Below are 16,981 nucleotides of genomic sequence, written 5' to 3' on the forward strand. Positions count from 1 at the left end.
CATTCCATAAACTCTGCGTGTCACAGGGACCTTTTCTTAAAGCGGAATTCCACTCATTTTTGTGTTTAAAAAAATAAAAATAAGTCAGCCGCTACAAAAATTGTAACTGCTGTCGTTTAATAAACACTCGCCTGTCCCACGGTCCAGTGATGCGTCCGCCCAAAGCCTTGCTTCTCTCCCTCGCCTCTCCGTGGCGCTGCCATTGTAAGTGTGGGCATCCGGCTGTGACAGCTTGCAAGTTCACAGCTTGGTGTGCACTTCGCAATCGCAAGTCACGCAGCGCCCCCCAATTGGTCAGGCAACCTTCTGGGACATGTGATGTGTCCCAGAAGGTTGGAGGGAGGGGGAGAGGAGAACTTTCCCTGGAGCCGCCAAAAGGGTCTAGCGGAAGTGGGAGCAGGTACCTGTCAAAGCTAGGTACTTGGTTTGTTGTTCCCCTCCCCATGCCAAATGGGGAAGGAATGCTTTCACACTTACAGCGCCCGGGCATCGGCAGTAAAATGCTGCTATTTTTAGTGGCGCTTTACCGTCGTTTTTGCAGCGCTTTTCGGCCGCTAGCAGGGAACTTTTAACCCCTGTTAGCGGCTGAAAAAGGGTTAAAAGCACCACTATAGCGGCACTTTGCCAGCGGTTCGGTGGCGCCGTCTATTGATTTCAATGGGCAGGGGCGCTTTAGAAGCGGTGTATTCACCGCTCCTAGAGTGATGCAAAGAAGCTGCTGGCAGGACTTTTTTTTGATGCCCTGCCAGCGCAGCTCCCCAGTGTGAAAGCACTCGGGCTTTCACACTGGGATTGCAGCTGAGGCTTTTTACAGGCGCTATGTTTTTAGCGCTAAAGCGCCTGAAAAAACGCCTCCCGTGTGAAAGGGGTCTAAAGCGGAACTTCACCATTTGAGGTGGAGCTCAGCTTTAAGGCTACGTTGCCTGACCAATATAACCGTACAATTAGTTGCCTTCCAATGCTGCTTGCTGCAATGGCCAGTTATAGGTGGGGACAGTGGCTTTCTTTTTTTTGTATTATTGTTATATTGGTCAGGCAACGACATCTTTTCAGCCACTGTACTATGTGCTAGTTATCGTTTTCTACCCATTTGAATATATTAAAGTTGAACTGTGGATTGGGGACAATTATTCTCTTGAAATGGGTCCCCCTCATCACCACAAAAGGGTTAACTGCTTGTGTTCTCTTGCAGTTGATAAATACGGTGGATTGCTTACCTTATGCCTTGCTCCACTTACATCAGGACCACTGCTCAACGTTCTCAGGATGTAGGCGGGCCCTCAGTATCCTCGTGTACAAAGCAGGGCTACTGGTCCTGCATTGTATGTGATGAAGTCGGAGAGCCTGTTGGGCACCAATGAGAAGTGGCTTTGGGGGATCGGCCTGTGGGCGTAAGGAATAAGGTAAACGGAATTAAATCTTGTATTTTCTTTGTGCCCGTAACTTTTTAGATGTGGAAGCACAATATAATCTTATTTAAAAGAGAAGTCCAGCCTGAGCTTGTTTGGCTGGGCTTCTCCTATAAATTACAGCAGTGCAAATCGTTTGCACGGAAGTCTGGATCTGCCAGCTGCCTGGACTGATGCCTGTCTCAGCCTCTCAGCGAGCCACTTAGAGCCTGAGAAGGATGCTGCCCGCCCCCTCCACAGCTCAGCGCTCCAATAAGCACTGACAGTCGGCAGCTCTCCTCTCGGGGATCTGTGAGAACTGAGCCATCGGCGATGTTCGATGGTTCGGGTTCTTAGTGAAGAAGCGCTGAAGGACAGATTCTGCATCCAGCTAGGTATGTATAAAAAGGGGGGGGGGGAACCAAAAACTATACTTCTCTTTTAAGATTTTAAATAGAAAGGGTTATAGTATTTTTTTAACAAGACAACTGCATTGTGTGGGGCTGCCATTTTATAAACAAATATTTATTGGTGTTCTTTAACCACTTGCTTACTGGGCACATATACCCCCCTCCTGCCCAGGTGAAATTTCAGCTGCTGGCACTGCGTCGCTTTAACTGACAATTGCGCGGTCGTGCGACGTGGCTCCCAAACAAAATTGACGTCCTTTTTTCCCCACAAGTAGAGCTTTCTTTTAGTGGTATTTGATCACCTCTGCGGTTTTTATTTTTTGCGCTATAAACAAAAAAAGAGCGCCAATTTTGAAAAAAATAATATTTTTTACGTGTTGCTATAATAAATAGCCCAATTAATATTTATTTTTTTTTTAAATCATTTTTTTTCTCAGTCTAGGGCGATACGTATTCTTCTACATATTTTTGGTAAAAGGTTATAGCGCCTACAAAATAGGGGACAGAATTATTATTTTTTTTTACTAGTAATGGCGGCGATCTGCGATTTTTTTTTTTTTTTTTTTTTTTTTTTTTTTTTATTTTTTTTATTGGGACTGCGACATTATGGCGGACGCATCGGACACCTTTGACACATTTTTGGCACCATTCACATTTATACTGCGATCAGTGCTATAAATATGCACTAATTACTGTATAAATGTGACTGGCATTGAAGGGGTTAACACTAGGAGACGAGGAAGGGGTTAAATGTGTACCCTGCCTAGTGTTTCTAACTGTGGGGGAGGGGGTGACTGGGGGAGGTGACCGATCTGTGTCCCTATGTACAAGGGACACAGATCGGTCTCCTCTCTCCCTGACAGGACGTGGATCTGTGTGTTTACACACACAGATCCACCTCCTTGTCTCTGTAACCACCGATCACAGGTGCCTGGCGGACATCGTGCACGTGCATCGGCATCTCAGTAATGCGGCGGGCACGCGCCGCCGTCGGTGGCGCTCGCGCGCCCCCCAGTGGCTGGAGGCCGTATAAAGTCGTACGGCCGTCAGGAAGTGGTTAAATGGATTCCTCCTACTATTGGTTGACTGTTTACAAAAGGGGCATTAAACCTCAAGAGGAAGTAAACCCTCCGAAAAAAACTGAAAAACGGTAAACCATGCAAGACAAAGGCATAATCGGCTAGTATGCCTAGCATACTAGCTGATTATGTATTACTTGCCTCCGATCGAAGCCCCCGCCACGTCTCCCCCCTCTGGCCGCCAACATGTTGTCCCGGAGTGACTTCCGGGTATCGCGGCTCCAGCGCTGTGATTGGCTATAGCCGCAATGACGTCAGTCCCGTGCGTGCACGGCACAGTACAACTGAAGCAACAGCACATAGTGCCGTTGCTTAAGTGCGCATGTGCCGCATGATGTCGGCACATGCAAATACAGGGATATCTCCTAAACCGTTCAGGTTTAGGAGATATCCTTGTTGGCTACAGGTAAGCCTTAATTTAGGCTTACCTGTAGCATAAAGTTGTAAATGAGGGTTTACAACCACTTTATGTTTGGCAGTGAAAGATATTTGCAGTAGCCATTTTTATATGTATATTTGCAAAAATAAATACAATCTTGTCTTGTGCTTCCAGGATTATCATGTAATCTTACTCCATGTCTGCAGTGGAGGACAGCGGCTGATCTATGATCTAGATAGTGTGCTGCCATTCCCGTGTCCCTGTGAGCTGTATGTTAAGGAAGCTCTCCGATCTGATCAGAATATCCGTAAGGACTTCAGAAGGTAAAACATCCACAGGGATTTTTATTTTTTTTGTCTTTATACACCTCACTGACCATTATTGTATAATCTGTTTCAGTCTAAAGTTGTTGGGCCAGATTCATAATAGAGATACGCCGTCGTATCTCTGAGATACGAAGGTCGTATCTCTATGCGCCTGATTCGTAGAATCAGATTACGCATAGATCTCCCTAAGATCCGACAGGTGTAAGTGACTTACACCGTCGGATCTTAGGCTGCAATTCTAGGCCGGCCGCTAGGTGGCGATTCCATTGCGGTCGGCGTAGAATATGCAAATGACTAGTTACGCCGATTCACGAACGTATGCTTTGCCCGTCGCTGTAAATTTACGTTGTTTCCGTAGAGATACGCGGCGTAAAACTAAACCTGCCCTCTAGGTGGTCTAGCCAATGTTAAGTATGGCCGTCGTTCCCGCGTCGAAATTTGAAATTTCACATCGTTTGCGTAAGTCGTCCGTGAATGGCGCTGGACGCCATTTACGTTAACGTCGAAACCAATGACGTCCTTGCAACGTCATTTAGCGCAATGCACGTCGGGAAATTTTAGGGACGGAGCATGCGCAGTACGTTCGACGCGGGAACGTGCCTAATTTAAATGGTCCCCGCCCCATTTGAATTAGGCGGGCTTGCGGATTTACGCTACGCCGCCGCAACTTTACAGGCAAGTGTTTTGTGAATCAAGCACTTGCCCGTAAAACTTGCGGCAGTGTAACGTAAATGTAATACGTTACGCCGCCGCAGAGTAAGCCGATTCTACCTGAATCTGGCCCGTTGGCTGCAGAATCAAGTGATCACAGCCAAGGACAGACTATTGAAAGTTTGGGATTGATTTACTAAAGCCGGAGAGTGCAAAATCTGTTGCAACTCTGCATAGAAAGCAATCCGCTTCCAGGTTTTATTGTTAAAGCTTAATTGAACAAGCTGAAGTTAGGGCTCTTTCACACGTCAGCTCAGTTTTTTTTTCATCAGTTGATCCGTTTTTCCATCAGTTTTTCGTCCGTTTTTTCATCCGTTTTTTATTTTTTTGGGGGGGGCTTTTTACATATTTTGATGAAAAACGGATGTTAGCGGATCGGATGGTAAACGGATCATCCGCTAACGTCCGTTTTTCGTCCGTTCCGTTTTTTTGACGGAAGAAAAATAGGGTTTTCTTCCGTCCAAAAAAACGGAACTTAACGCAGACGGATGCTAACGGACGTTAACCCATAGGGAAGCATTGCGGTCCGTTAACGGACGTCCAAAAAACGGACGAACGGACGTGTGAAAGAGCCCTTAGAAGCTGATTGGTTGCCATGCACAGCTGCACCAGATTGTGCACGCTCCAGTTTTAGTAAATCCACCTGTTTGTGTTTGTTCATGCCTAATTCATCAACATGGGAGGAATAGAGAAAAGCTCCAACCTTAGTTCATGTATGATTGGTCACATTCTTCACACTTGCGGGATGGTTAACCACTTAAGCTAAAGGACCTGGCCCCTTTTTACGATTCGGCACTGAGTCGCTTTAACTGACAATTGCGCGGTCGTGCGACGTGGCTCCCAAACAAAATTGACGTCCTTTTTTCCCCACAAATAGAGCTTTCTTTTGGTGGTATTTCATCACCTCTGTGGTTTTTTATTTTTTGCTATAATAAATATCCCCAAACATTTGTTTCCCCTCAGTTTAGGCCGATACGTATTCTTCTACATATTTTTGGTAAAAAAATAAAATAAATCGCAATAAGGGTTTATTGTTTTGTTTGTGCAACATTTATAGCGTCCACCAAATAGGGGATAGATTTATTGCATTTTTATTAAAAAAAAAAAATTCTGGTAATGGCGGCGATCAGTGATTTTTTTATATATATATATATATATATGTGTGTGTGTGTGTGTATGTGTGTGTGTATATATATATATATATATATATATATATATATATATATATATATATATATATATATATATATATATATATATATATATATATATATATATATATATATATATATATATATATATATATATATAGTGTGTGTGTGTATGCACTGGTTACTGTAAAAATGACACTGAATGGGTTAACCAGGAGGGGGCACTGTAGGGGTTAAGTGTGCCCTAAGGGAATGATTCTAACTGTGGGGGGGTGTGGCTGTGCATGTGACGTCACTGATCGTCATTCCTAATGACAGGGAACAGACGATCAGTGACAGCCACACTAGGAACCATGGGGAGAGGTTTGTTTACACTTACCTCTCCCCGTTCTTCCTCTCTGTGACCCGATCGCGGGACACTGGCGGCAATCGGGTCCGCCTATCCCGCGGGGACGGTCACGGAGCTAAGGACCGGGTCCTGAGCGTGCCGCCGGCGGCGCGCTGCACGACCCACGGCTGGGCTCTTAAAGGGGACGTACATGTACGCCCTTGTGCCCAGCTGTACCATTCTGCAGACGTTTATCTGCGTGCGGTGGTCCTCAAGCAGTTAAAGATGATAAACGGAAGTCAAAATCCATGTCCATGAAACAACCAGTTAAAGTATGTTATTCTGGTGATGTGAAGGTGGCGGAGTGTGCCAGCAGTACTGTGGTCCACATAACTAAAAGGTGATGAAATTAAATTCCTGTGAATGTTTGGTTGAGCAGCGCTCAGCCTGAATCTGGGGGTTATTTACTAAAAGCAAATCCACTTTGCACTACAAGTGCAAAGTGCACTTGGAAGTGCAGTCACTGTAGATCCGAGGGGGACATGCAATTTAGCTTGCACATGATTGGATGATAAAATCAGCAGAGCTTCCCCTAATTTCAGATCTACCCCTCAGATTTACAGCGGCTGCACTTTTAGTGCAATTTGCACTTGTAGTGCAAAGTGGATTTGCCTTTCGTAAATAACCCCCACTATTTTGTTCTGGGAACGAGATAAGTCTTCATCCCACTGCCGGAACATAGTGCTGTATACTGCATGTAGATGATGCTACATACAGTTTACACAGCGTTCCCAGCGGGTGTATCTTTTAATGAAACAGTTTTGTTTGCACCAGTTTGGCTCAAACAAACAATTTAAAGTAAACAGTGGGGGTTATTAAAGAAAGGCAAATCCACTTTGCACTACAAGTGCACTTTCAAGTTCAGTCACTGCAGATCCGAGAGGGACATGTAAGGAAAATAAAAAACAGCAGAGCTTCCCCTAATTTCAGAGCTTCCCCTCAGATCATTGGCGACTGCACTTCCAAGTGCACTTGAAGTGCAGAGTGGATTTCCCTTTAGTAAATCAACCCCCTAGTGTTCAGCTTTAAAGTGGGTCTAAACCCGCTTTGGAAACAAACGCCTGCAAAACAAAGGCATAGTGAGCTAGTATGCATAGCATACCAGCTCATTATGTAATACTCCCCTAAGATCGAAGCCCCCGCTGCGGCGTCCGACACAGCACCGGCTGGCGACATGTCGTCCCGGAGTTACTCCCGGGTATCACGGCTCCGGCGCTGTGATTGGCCAGAGCCGCCATGACGTCACTCCCGCGCATGTTTGTGGGAGCTGCCGGTAACGGCACAGTTACTGAAAAAAAAAAGGATGTACGTGCCATTGCTTCAGTGGGCATGTGCCAATTACATTGGCACATGCTGATACAGGGAATATCTCCTAAACCGTTTAGGTTTAGGAGATATCCACGGTAGCTACAGGTAAGCCTTATTATAGGCTTACCTGTAGCAAAAAATGTGGTGTAAGGGTTTACAACCACTTTAACCACTTAAAGGGGTTTTCCACCCATTTTTTAAGTTTATTAAAAGTCATCAGCTACAAAAAGTGTAGCTGCTGGCTTTTAATAAACTGACACTTGCCTGCTCCAGCGTTCCAGCGATGCGCCGGCCGGGGGTCCACTCCCCTCCCCGGCCGGCGTCTTCATTGTCACTGTGGGCACCCGGCCGTGACAGCTTTCGGCTTCACGGCCGGGCACCCACTGCGCATGCGCGAGCGGCACTGCGCATGCGCGCACGGCTCCGGCGCTGCGCTGTTCGATTGGACAGGCGATCGCCTGGGACCTGTCACGTGTCCCAAGCGATCGCCTACAGGGAGGGGCTGCCAAAAGGCGATATGACGTATCGCCTTTGCAGCCCCTCGGCGGAAGGAGGAAGTGGGACAGGAAGTCCCCTTCTCCTGAAGCCCCCACTCCCCCCCCAAAAAAATGACATGCCAGTGAGGAGTGGGTTCCATTTTTGGGTGGAACTCCTCTTTAAGGACCGCCTAACGACGATATACGTCGGCAGAATGGCACCGCTGGGTATAAAGCCCAGCGGTGGGTCGCGGGCGCACGCCCGCGGTGCGCTTCCGTGACCTCGGCCGCGGGACTCGCGGACCCGATCACCGCTACAGTCCCGCGATCGGTCCCGGAGCTGAAGAACGGGGAGAGCCGCGTGTAAAACACAGCTTCCCCCTTCTTCACTGTGGCGCTGTCATCGATTGTGTGTTCCCTAATATAGGGACGCACAATCAATGACGTCGGACCTACAGCCACACCCCCCTACAGTTATAAACGCACTTCAGGGAACACATAACCCCATCAGTGCCCCCTTGTGGTTAACTCCCAAACTGCAACTGTCATTTTCACAATAAACAATGCATTTTTTGCTGTGAAAATGACAATAGTCCCAAAAATGTGTCAAAATTGTCCGATGTGTCCGCCATAATGTCGAAGTCACGAAAAAAAATCGCTGATCGCTGCCATTGGTAGTAAGAAAAAAAAAATTATTAATAAAAATGCAATAAAACTATCCCCTATTTTGTAAACGCTATTAATTTTGCACAAACCAATGGATAAACGCTTATTGCGATTTTTATTTTATTTTTTTTTTTTTACCAAAAATATGTACAAGAATACATATGGGCCTAAACTGAAAAAAAACATTTTTTTATATCTTTTGGGGGGGTATTTATTATAGCAAAAAGTAAAAAATATTGATTTTTTTTTTCAAAATTGTCGCTCTATTTTTGTTTATAGCGCAAAAAATAAAAACTGCAGAGGTGATCAAATACCACCAAAAGAAAGCTCTGTTTGTGGGAAAAAAAGGACACCAATTTTGTTAAGGAGCCACATTTTGTGCGACCATGCAATTGTCAGTTAAAGCGACGCAGTGCCGAATCGCAAAAACTGGCCAGGTCCTTTACCTGCGTAATGGTCCAGGTCTTAAGTGTGTTTTAACCATACATTTAGTGGGTAGGGCTTAACACATGTCTGTGGACTGAATGCTAAGAAAATAGACACATGCTATAGGGACAAGATGATGATGATGGGGACAAGAGACTGGGGGATTTAAATTGGTTGTTAACCCTTACATATACCCAGTGAAGTGACAGGCCTCAGATGACACACAGAAATAAAACAAATCCTCCTACATAAAGTTGTATTTGTTTATCTGCTGTCTTCTCTCCTCTACATCCTTTTGAAAGTGCTGAATTTACACAGGGTTTCTCAACTTTGAAAAATAGGAGAGAAACTTACATCAGCGAGGAGAGCTCTAAGAGCTGATTGGAGGGAAGGGACACACCTCACTTCACACAGGAACAGAGCTGAGGCTGTCAATCGGCTGGAAAACTTGTTAGAAATGATTCATGCCGATATCGGGGGAATGAAGCAGCAGAAAGAAATGACACTTGGTGCTCTGGATTGACACACTATAGAGGGATATGCTTTGCTCATATTTCATGTGTGAGGTTTACAACCTCTTTAACACACTTGACTTGCGGACTAGGTGTTAAGGGCTGAGTTCACCTTTATGAACATGTTACACCTATATTTTAGGGTGTAGCACCCTGATCCTCCCCTCCTTGTGACAGCAGGTATGGGATCGTCTCCTGGCACTCGCTGTCACAATTTGAATAGTGTAATGTATGCTGAGTAATAGACGCAGACAAATTGGCTCAGAAGTGAGTGCCATAGACAATGGCTTGCTATGGTGGGCAATGGGCAGGGGTGGCAAGGAGTGCCCGGCAGGGCACAGAGCAGGTAAGTACAACATTTTTATTTTTTGAAAAATGGCATCTTTAATATTCGCAGTTCGCTGTAAATGAAGTACTCTTGATAAGTACTCTTTTCTTTTTTCTCCTTTTCTCTTTGTTTTTTTTATTTTTTCTCTTCTTTCTTTTTCTCCTTCTTTTTTTTTTTTTGTTTCTCCTTTCTCTTTCTTTTCCTTGTTTCTCTTCTTCTTTTTTTTTATCTCCTCTTCCTCTTCCTTTTTTCTTTCCTTTTTTTTTTTTTTCTTTCTCAAAAGGTGAACTTCTCATTTTTTAAGGAAAAATAATAAATATACTTTTACAGGGGGGGGGGGATAGAATCAGGGGCGGACTGACCATTGAGGCACTCGGGCACTTCCCGAGGGCCCCATGCCACTAGGGGGTCCCATCAGGGTTGCCAGGCTCAGTAAAACCAGTATGTAAAAATCTGTGTTTGTGGTTTTTTTTTTTTTTTTTTACATCTGTCCCTGATATGTCCGAAAACGACATGCTTTTGATATGAAAATCCTGAGATTTTAGCTGCCCCACCTCTGCACCGCCTCCTGGCGTGGTGGCCATCTGTAAGCCCAGGGGCCCCATAATCTTCTATTGCCCGGGGGCCCCATGAGTTGTCAGTCCGCCCCTGGGTAGAATGCACCCTAAATAGGGGTGTAACATTTATTTTAAAAAGGGGAATTTGTTCTAAAGACACATGATTGAATATTTGCTACTAAAGGGTTGATGAATATGTTTCTGAAGCAGATGGCATACAGGGAGGTCACTGAGGGGTAATGATTTGATGTCATTGGGAAAAGACATCGAAGAAGAAGCTGGTATGCACAAAGCCAAAACAAAACTCTGACTTTGCGAAGATTGGAAAGTGAACCTGTGCTATGAAAACAAAACTCTGACTTGGGCAATATCATTTTAAAAAGATACTGAATGCAAAATCATCTTCTTTTTTTGAGTGGAGAGGGATTAGAATAGCTATCAGTTTGAATTGCTGTCTTTGTCTCCATTTCTATATGTCCTGTTTGTCATAACTAAAAGTAAAAGCAAATCAAAGTATTTGGGCTGTCCCCAGAATAGGAATTGAGAGGAAATCTTCCAATAGGGTCACTAGTTATAACTACCCTAATGACACCTCTGGATTCCTTCACTTTAAAGGGATTTCCTTTCACATCCTGTTTTTGGTTTTGGGACAGGAAGTGAAGGGAAATCTCCCCATTGGGACGCTGATGGCAAAAAAAAAAATCAAAACTGAAACGGGTAACAAAAACCAACAGGGAACTGGGCCCACTGGGCTATGGCATCCTGAATTACCATATCCAGTAACACAAGTTAACTGGATTGACAGGTGGACCTTCAGGGTTTTGCCTATGGCTGTTTTGTCTACTAGTGCACATCTACCTGGAAAGAGGATACATTTCCCATCTCTGCCAACGATGTTCTCTAATCCATATACTTGTACCTTTTTATTTGTACCTATGTTATGTTGTTTACTCTGTAATTGTGGTCCATATGGACCGGTTTCCTGATATAAATAAAAAAATAACTGAAAGGGGTTATAACCCTCCCTTTATCCAAAAAGGCAGGGGAAAAAATAAGTTTTTCCTTTTTAGTACTACTGGATGATTCAGTCATTTTAAAGGGATTATTCGTTTAAAGGAAGACCATAAATAAATATGGTGTCGATACTTGAAGGCACTATTTTATGTACACTAGAAAAGGAAGAAAAAATAACTATAGCCAGGCTGAACATAACATGACTTGTGTTTTTTACTTTTGTGCATGGCTTTGACTTTTGTAATTACAGAGCAGAGTTCTCTCTGTGGCCAGTAGGTGTCCCTCTTTGAATGAGTTTTAGCACTAACTTTTTTTATTTTCTTATTATTTAAGGCAGTGGTCCCCAACCTTTTTGGCACCGGGGACCGGCGTTGTTAAAGAAAATTGTGCCAAGGCCCGGGGGGGGGGGGGGGTCAGGGGTGTATGCGACTTTTCGCAGGCAATTTATCGGGGTAATGGCTGGTGTTAGCGCTTCAATCATCCCGGCACAATGATTGATATGGTGTCAGGATGATTAAAGCGCATTATTTCTATTATTAAATTGTAATATACAATGAAATAGTTCAACTCACCATAATGCAGAATGTGTCAGAGTGTCACTCGCCACATCACCTGCCACCCGATACGAATTGTCACTTGCCACATCGCCTGACTTCATATGCAGCTTGTCACTTGCCATGTTGCCTGCCACCAGATGCGGAGGGTCACTTGCCAAGCTGCCTGTCACCAGATGCATTTTGTCCCTTGCTACATCGCCTGCCACCAGATTCAGATTGTCACTTGCCGCGTCACCTGTCATCAGATGCAGCTTGTCATTTGCCACCAGATGTGGATTGTCACTGCAGTGGTGGCAGCACAGGTGTTCGCATTCGGTCAGATGCAAGCCTGGAGTAGTGACTAGTGAGGGAGAGCAGCGGTAATGGGGGGGGGGGGGGGGGTGTGCTTTGCAGTGTTAATGGGACATCTAGGAAACAATTGTTTCGTGTGTGTCCTTGTGGTGAAGGATGTTTTACATTTACAGTAAAACCTCTCACCCCACATAGTGTGAATTCAGCCTTATAGGTGTATGCCCAAGGGAGGCATTTTTAAAAGCTTTGCCAGTGTGTAATCACTTGAAGGTAGCATCCTACAATCCAGCCTGTGTCTTGTACTTGCCTGTAAAGTCAGTTCTTTGTCTTCCTCTGGATCAAGCACAGGTGTAGGGTTGTGTGCATACAAAGTCTTTTTTTTCCAGCATTATAGCAGCCCGCTGTGAGCGGGGAATAGCGGCAATGCAGGCGGGCGGTGAGAGATGATCTCTTCTCGCTCGCCTCAGTATATCAGTTAGATGATGTCATCTCTCTGCGATGCAGTGTGTGGGCGGATTATTTAAAGTTCCTCCTCGGGCGGCCCGGTACCATTTGATCCACGGACCGGTACCGGTCCGCGGCCCAGGGGTTGGGGAACACTGATTTAAGGTACTTGTATAGCGCCATCAATTTATGCAGCACTTTACATATACATTGTACATTCCCATCAGTCCCTACCCTCGTGTAGCTTGCAATCTAAGGTCCCCAACTCACATTCATATACTAGGGGCAATTTAGAAAGGACCAAATTAACCTACCAGCATGTCTTTTAGAGTGTGCGAGGAAACCGGAGTACCTGGAGGAAACCCATGCAGGCACAGTGAGAACATGCAAACTCCAGGCAGGTAGTGTCGTCTTTTATCAAACTAGCTGATTAGTTAAATCCCTTAAAGAAAATGAAGGGGGGGAGGGGGGGGGACCTGAAGATCCAGACAAAGGTATCTGTCAAAAAAAGATACACGCTCGCCCAAAAAAAAAGTAGTGTGGGAGATTGAGTAATGTTGCATCTCTGCTGCTAATCTGCAGCTACTTTCTGTCCACATGGACCCCAGCAATGTCTACCTGGCATTTCTCAGGGTGGTTGTCTTTGATGAAGACCAGAGTGGACCATGTCTGTGTAATGTGTGTTGAAACACTCACTTAGCCTTCATCAGGGTTTGCTAATCTGACAGAACGCCGCTGCTTTTAAAACTCAACGTCCAAAGAGTCTGATGGATTTCCAAATACTGTATTTCACTATATAACATTACTGGTAAAAATAAGTGTGAAATGCCAGACTTGGGTGGGTGTAAAAAGATGTCCGCTGCTGCTTTCTGACTGCAACCTTACTGCCGCCGAGTGCGGGTGTACCAAGATGGCCGACGCAGAACGTCACTTCCATTACTGAACCTGTCGGAACACCTGCCTTCTGATCTTCAGATCTACAGATCAGTGTACCGGCCCATGTGCCCACTGTGGCCTATTCATTGTATACAATTGTGTTGCTAGCTGTGATTGGTCACAGTGTTCACATGCTACAGACAGGGCCAATCACAGCCCATTTGTACCATGTGATTAGCTGTGGCCAATCACAGCTAATCACAAAAGACCGTGTCTACACACTGTCTATCGGTAAGAATATTTGCTTATAGCATATACCATAGGAGGAATTTCAGGAGACGGAGTTAGCAAAGGAATCACAGCTTGCAGGCAGCAATGTACCATTGGATATGTAGTCCCTTTGAAATTGAGGAAAAGCTGCATAGTATGCAGGCCATCCAGGAAGTTGTGGATTGAGATGGCCTGCAGACAGGCAGCACTCCTAACATGGAAGGAGATTTTTCAAGTAAGCTTATATTGAATTGTCAGAAATAACTACTCTTTGTAGTGTTATTACAATGCTGATGGTATAAAATGAAAGTGTATATTGTGACCATAGGACTCCTTTAAGTAAGCCTGACATAACAGTAATTGAAATTTTGTGTGGCTTTTCCAGAGTAAGGTCTGAAACTTTTATTATGACACTTGTTTTTTTTTATAAATTCCCTTTTTTTTTTTTTCTGTAGAAAGCTCAGGTTAATACGGGCAGATGAGTTCCTCCGGACGTTTGCCTCTGACCGCTCCCATATGAAAGACGCAGATAATAAGTGGAAGAAGCCGCCACCTCCTTACCCTTGTATCCATACTGAAGGTCAGTTCTCATCTACAAGTCTGGTATATGACTGATGGGCATGATCACAGAATCCTTTTATCTCCTTACTTTGGGAACTAACTAATCTGTCACCCAGGACCTGACACTTTAACTGCTTCCCGCCCGCGTCATTGTAAAATGACATTGTTCTAGGAGGGGCTGCGCTATCACCCGCTGTATCCATTGCACCTGCCATCAAACAGATCAGTATACCGGCCCATGTGACCACTGTGGCCCATTCATTGTATACAATTGTTTTGCTAGCTGTGATTGGTCACAGTGATCACATGCTACAGACAGGGCCAATCACAGCCCATTTGTACCATGTGATTAGCTGTGGCTAATAACAATAGACCGTGTCTACACTCTGTCTATCGGTAAGAATATTTGCCTATAGCCGTGAAATTCACTGCTATAAGCAAACATAGTATGTAAGAAAAAAAATCCTGATTGACTTCCCAGAGATGGCGGCGCCTCCACCAGGGAAACCCGAGGGACAGATCAGCTTCGGGTGAGGACATCTCGGGCACCCTGGAAAGGTAAGTGTCCTAATATTAAAAGTCAGCAGCTGTAGTATTTTTTTTTTTTTTTGGGGCGGAACTCCACTTTTAAGGTGAAAAAGCTTGGGGGTTTACAACCTCTTTAACTCTTAAAATGCAAGTTTTCAGATTTTTTTTTTTTTTTTTTTGGTGAAAGAATACCCACCCCACTACCCTGGTCCCAGCTGTACTTACCTCTGTGGGTGGTGAGCGTCCTTACAGTTTGGATTTGAAATCTTCTTCCTGTAGGGCTTTCTAGATGGATCAGATTCGGCACGTGACCGGTTTGACCAATTAGAACCATTGTGCTCCTTCCTTGAAGCCCTACAGAAAAAAGGGGAACAGTAGTAGGGCTTTTAAATCCCCAGGCAGCTACCCCGGCTGCATGGACATTGACAGCTCATCACCCAAGGAGGTAAGTACAGCTGGGACCAGGTGGTCGGGATGTGTATTTGCACGCGCCAGCAAAAAATACTATACCTGGGAATGCGTACTTTTTTTTTTTTTTTTTTTTTCTGAGGAATACTCAGTGCTTGTTTACGTTCCTGTTAGTACAGGTACGTTGTAAAGAATGGGCTACATTTTAGGTCCGTAAAAAAAAAAAGCCCCCCCCGCTCCTCCATGCTCACGCACCAAGCCGAACGCACGCGTTAGTCCTGCACACATATGTAAACGACGATCACACCACACATATGAAGTATAGCCGCAAACGTCAGAGCGAGAGAAATAATTCTAGCGCCAGGCCTTCTGTGTAACTCTAAACTTGTGACCCGTAAAGGCTTTTCAAGATTCACCTATGGAGATTTTCTGGTAATGTCATTTTGTGCCATTCCACGGGCGTACGCAATTTTAAAGTGTGACATGTTTGGTATCTAGTTACTCAGCCAACATAATCCTTTTTTTATATTTTGTCAAACAATTGGGTAATATTGCATTTTTGTACATTAAAATGTATTAAAGTGTGTTTTTTTTTCCCAACAAAATTGCATTTAAAAAACACTGCAAATATTGTGTGACATTAAAATATGCAACACCCACCGTTTTATTCTCAACTCCTGTCCTCAGGACCCACTAGCAGGCCAGATTGTAGGTATTACCTTGGGGAGATGCAGACTAGAATACTGCAATCACTGAGCAGCAAATGATATCACCTGTGATGTATTTTTCTCGGAAAGTCTGGCTGTGTGTAGCCTCCATCTGACTTTTTTTTTTGTCGGAAGTTTGACGGACCTTGGAGAACCTGTTCTCTTTATGTCCATCCGACTTCCGACGGGGTCACAGCGGACAAAAGTCCGACCGTGTGGACAAGGCATTAGTGGGTCCTGAGGACAGGAGTTTGGGGGTTCAAAGTCGTTAGTGTGACCGTGTGTATGCAAGACAAATTTCGGCCGTTTTTTCTGCTGAAAAAAAACGTGGTTTTCTTGTCGGAAATCGCAATCTTGTGTACGAGGCATAAGAATTGCCCTGAACTGGAAATGGTTAAATGTGAACAAATTACTGCAGCTCTGTATTCATTAACCATTTTAGTACAGCACTATAGTCAAGACAGCTACAGCACAGTACTATAAACGTCCTCCCAGAACCTTGCCTCCTGCAGCGTGCATCGGGCGCGCTCTGTGACCGTTGTGTCCTTCAGACACCACTGATCACAGATTGGAGTAAAAAGCCATTCCTTTACCATGTGATCAACTGTGTCCAATCACAGCGTATCACATGTAAACATTCTTGCCAGTCATGGGCAGTGCTTTTCCTCATGAGCTGTGTCTGTGAGGAAAGGAGTACCGATAACCAACAAGCCTGTCGGCAAACTGTTTACACTGATTATCAGTGCAGCCCCGTTGCTGCCGCTTCATCAGTGCAGCCCCGTCGCTGCCGCTTCATCAGTGCAGCCCCGTCGCTGCCGCTTCATCAGTGCAGCCCCGTCGCTGCCGCTTCATCAGTGCAGCTCCATCAGTGCACATCGGTGAACAAGAAAAATTGCCTGTTTGCAAAATGTTATAACCGAGACCAAGAAAAATGGTAAAGCTGCAGAGTCACAGCTAGGAGAAGGAACAAGGATTAAGCTAAATTGTGGAGTCACTGCTTGAAAGGGGAGCTGAAATAATGACATTCCGTGCTATTGCTGTGAAACTTTAGGATTAATTTCTCCACAGTGCCTGCAACTACAGAGGTTGGTAATTGGCTTGTTGTAAAACTAATTTGTGGTTTAAGGATATGCAAATAGGTAAATGTTCATGGTGTGGCCGCAGTTTCACTAAACATAAAACGAACAAATCCCTGACTCTAGCGCTGTCCCAACAGAATG

The 16,981-nt window shown here is 44.8% G+C and overlaps 1 protein-coding gene across 3 annotated transcripts in view; it reads left to right on the plus strand.

Moving 5' to 3' along the window:
- The window catches only part of NTAQ1 (N-terminal glutamine amidase 1), a 42,485-nt gene that overhangs the window by 7,874 nt on the left and 17,630 nt on the right, over positions 1 to 16,981 (plus strand). For all 3 annotated transcript variants that reach the window (XM_040354926.1, XM_040354925.1, XM_040354924.1), the window contains exons 4-5: positions 3,431 to 3,579; positions 14,013 to 14,137. In XM_040354926.1, the coding sequence (XP_040210860.1) occupies positions 3,431 to 3,579; positions 14,013 to 14,137 (274 nt within the window). The remainder of the gene's footprint in view (positions 1 to 3,430; positions 3,580 to 14,012; positions 14,138 to 16,981) is intronic.

The sequence above is a fragment of the Rana temporaria genome, chromosome 5 (genome assembly GCF_905171775.1).
Source record: "Rana temporaria chromosome 5, aRanTem1.1, whole genome shotgun sequence".
NCBI lineage: Eukaryota > Metazoa > Chordata > Amphibia > Anura > Ranidae > Rana > Rana temporaria.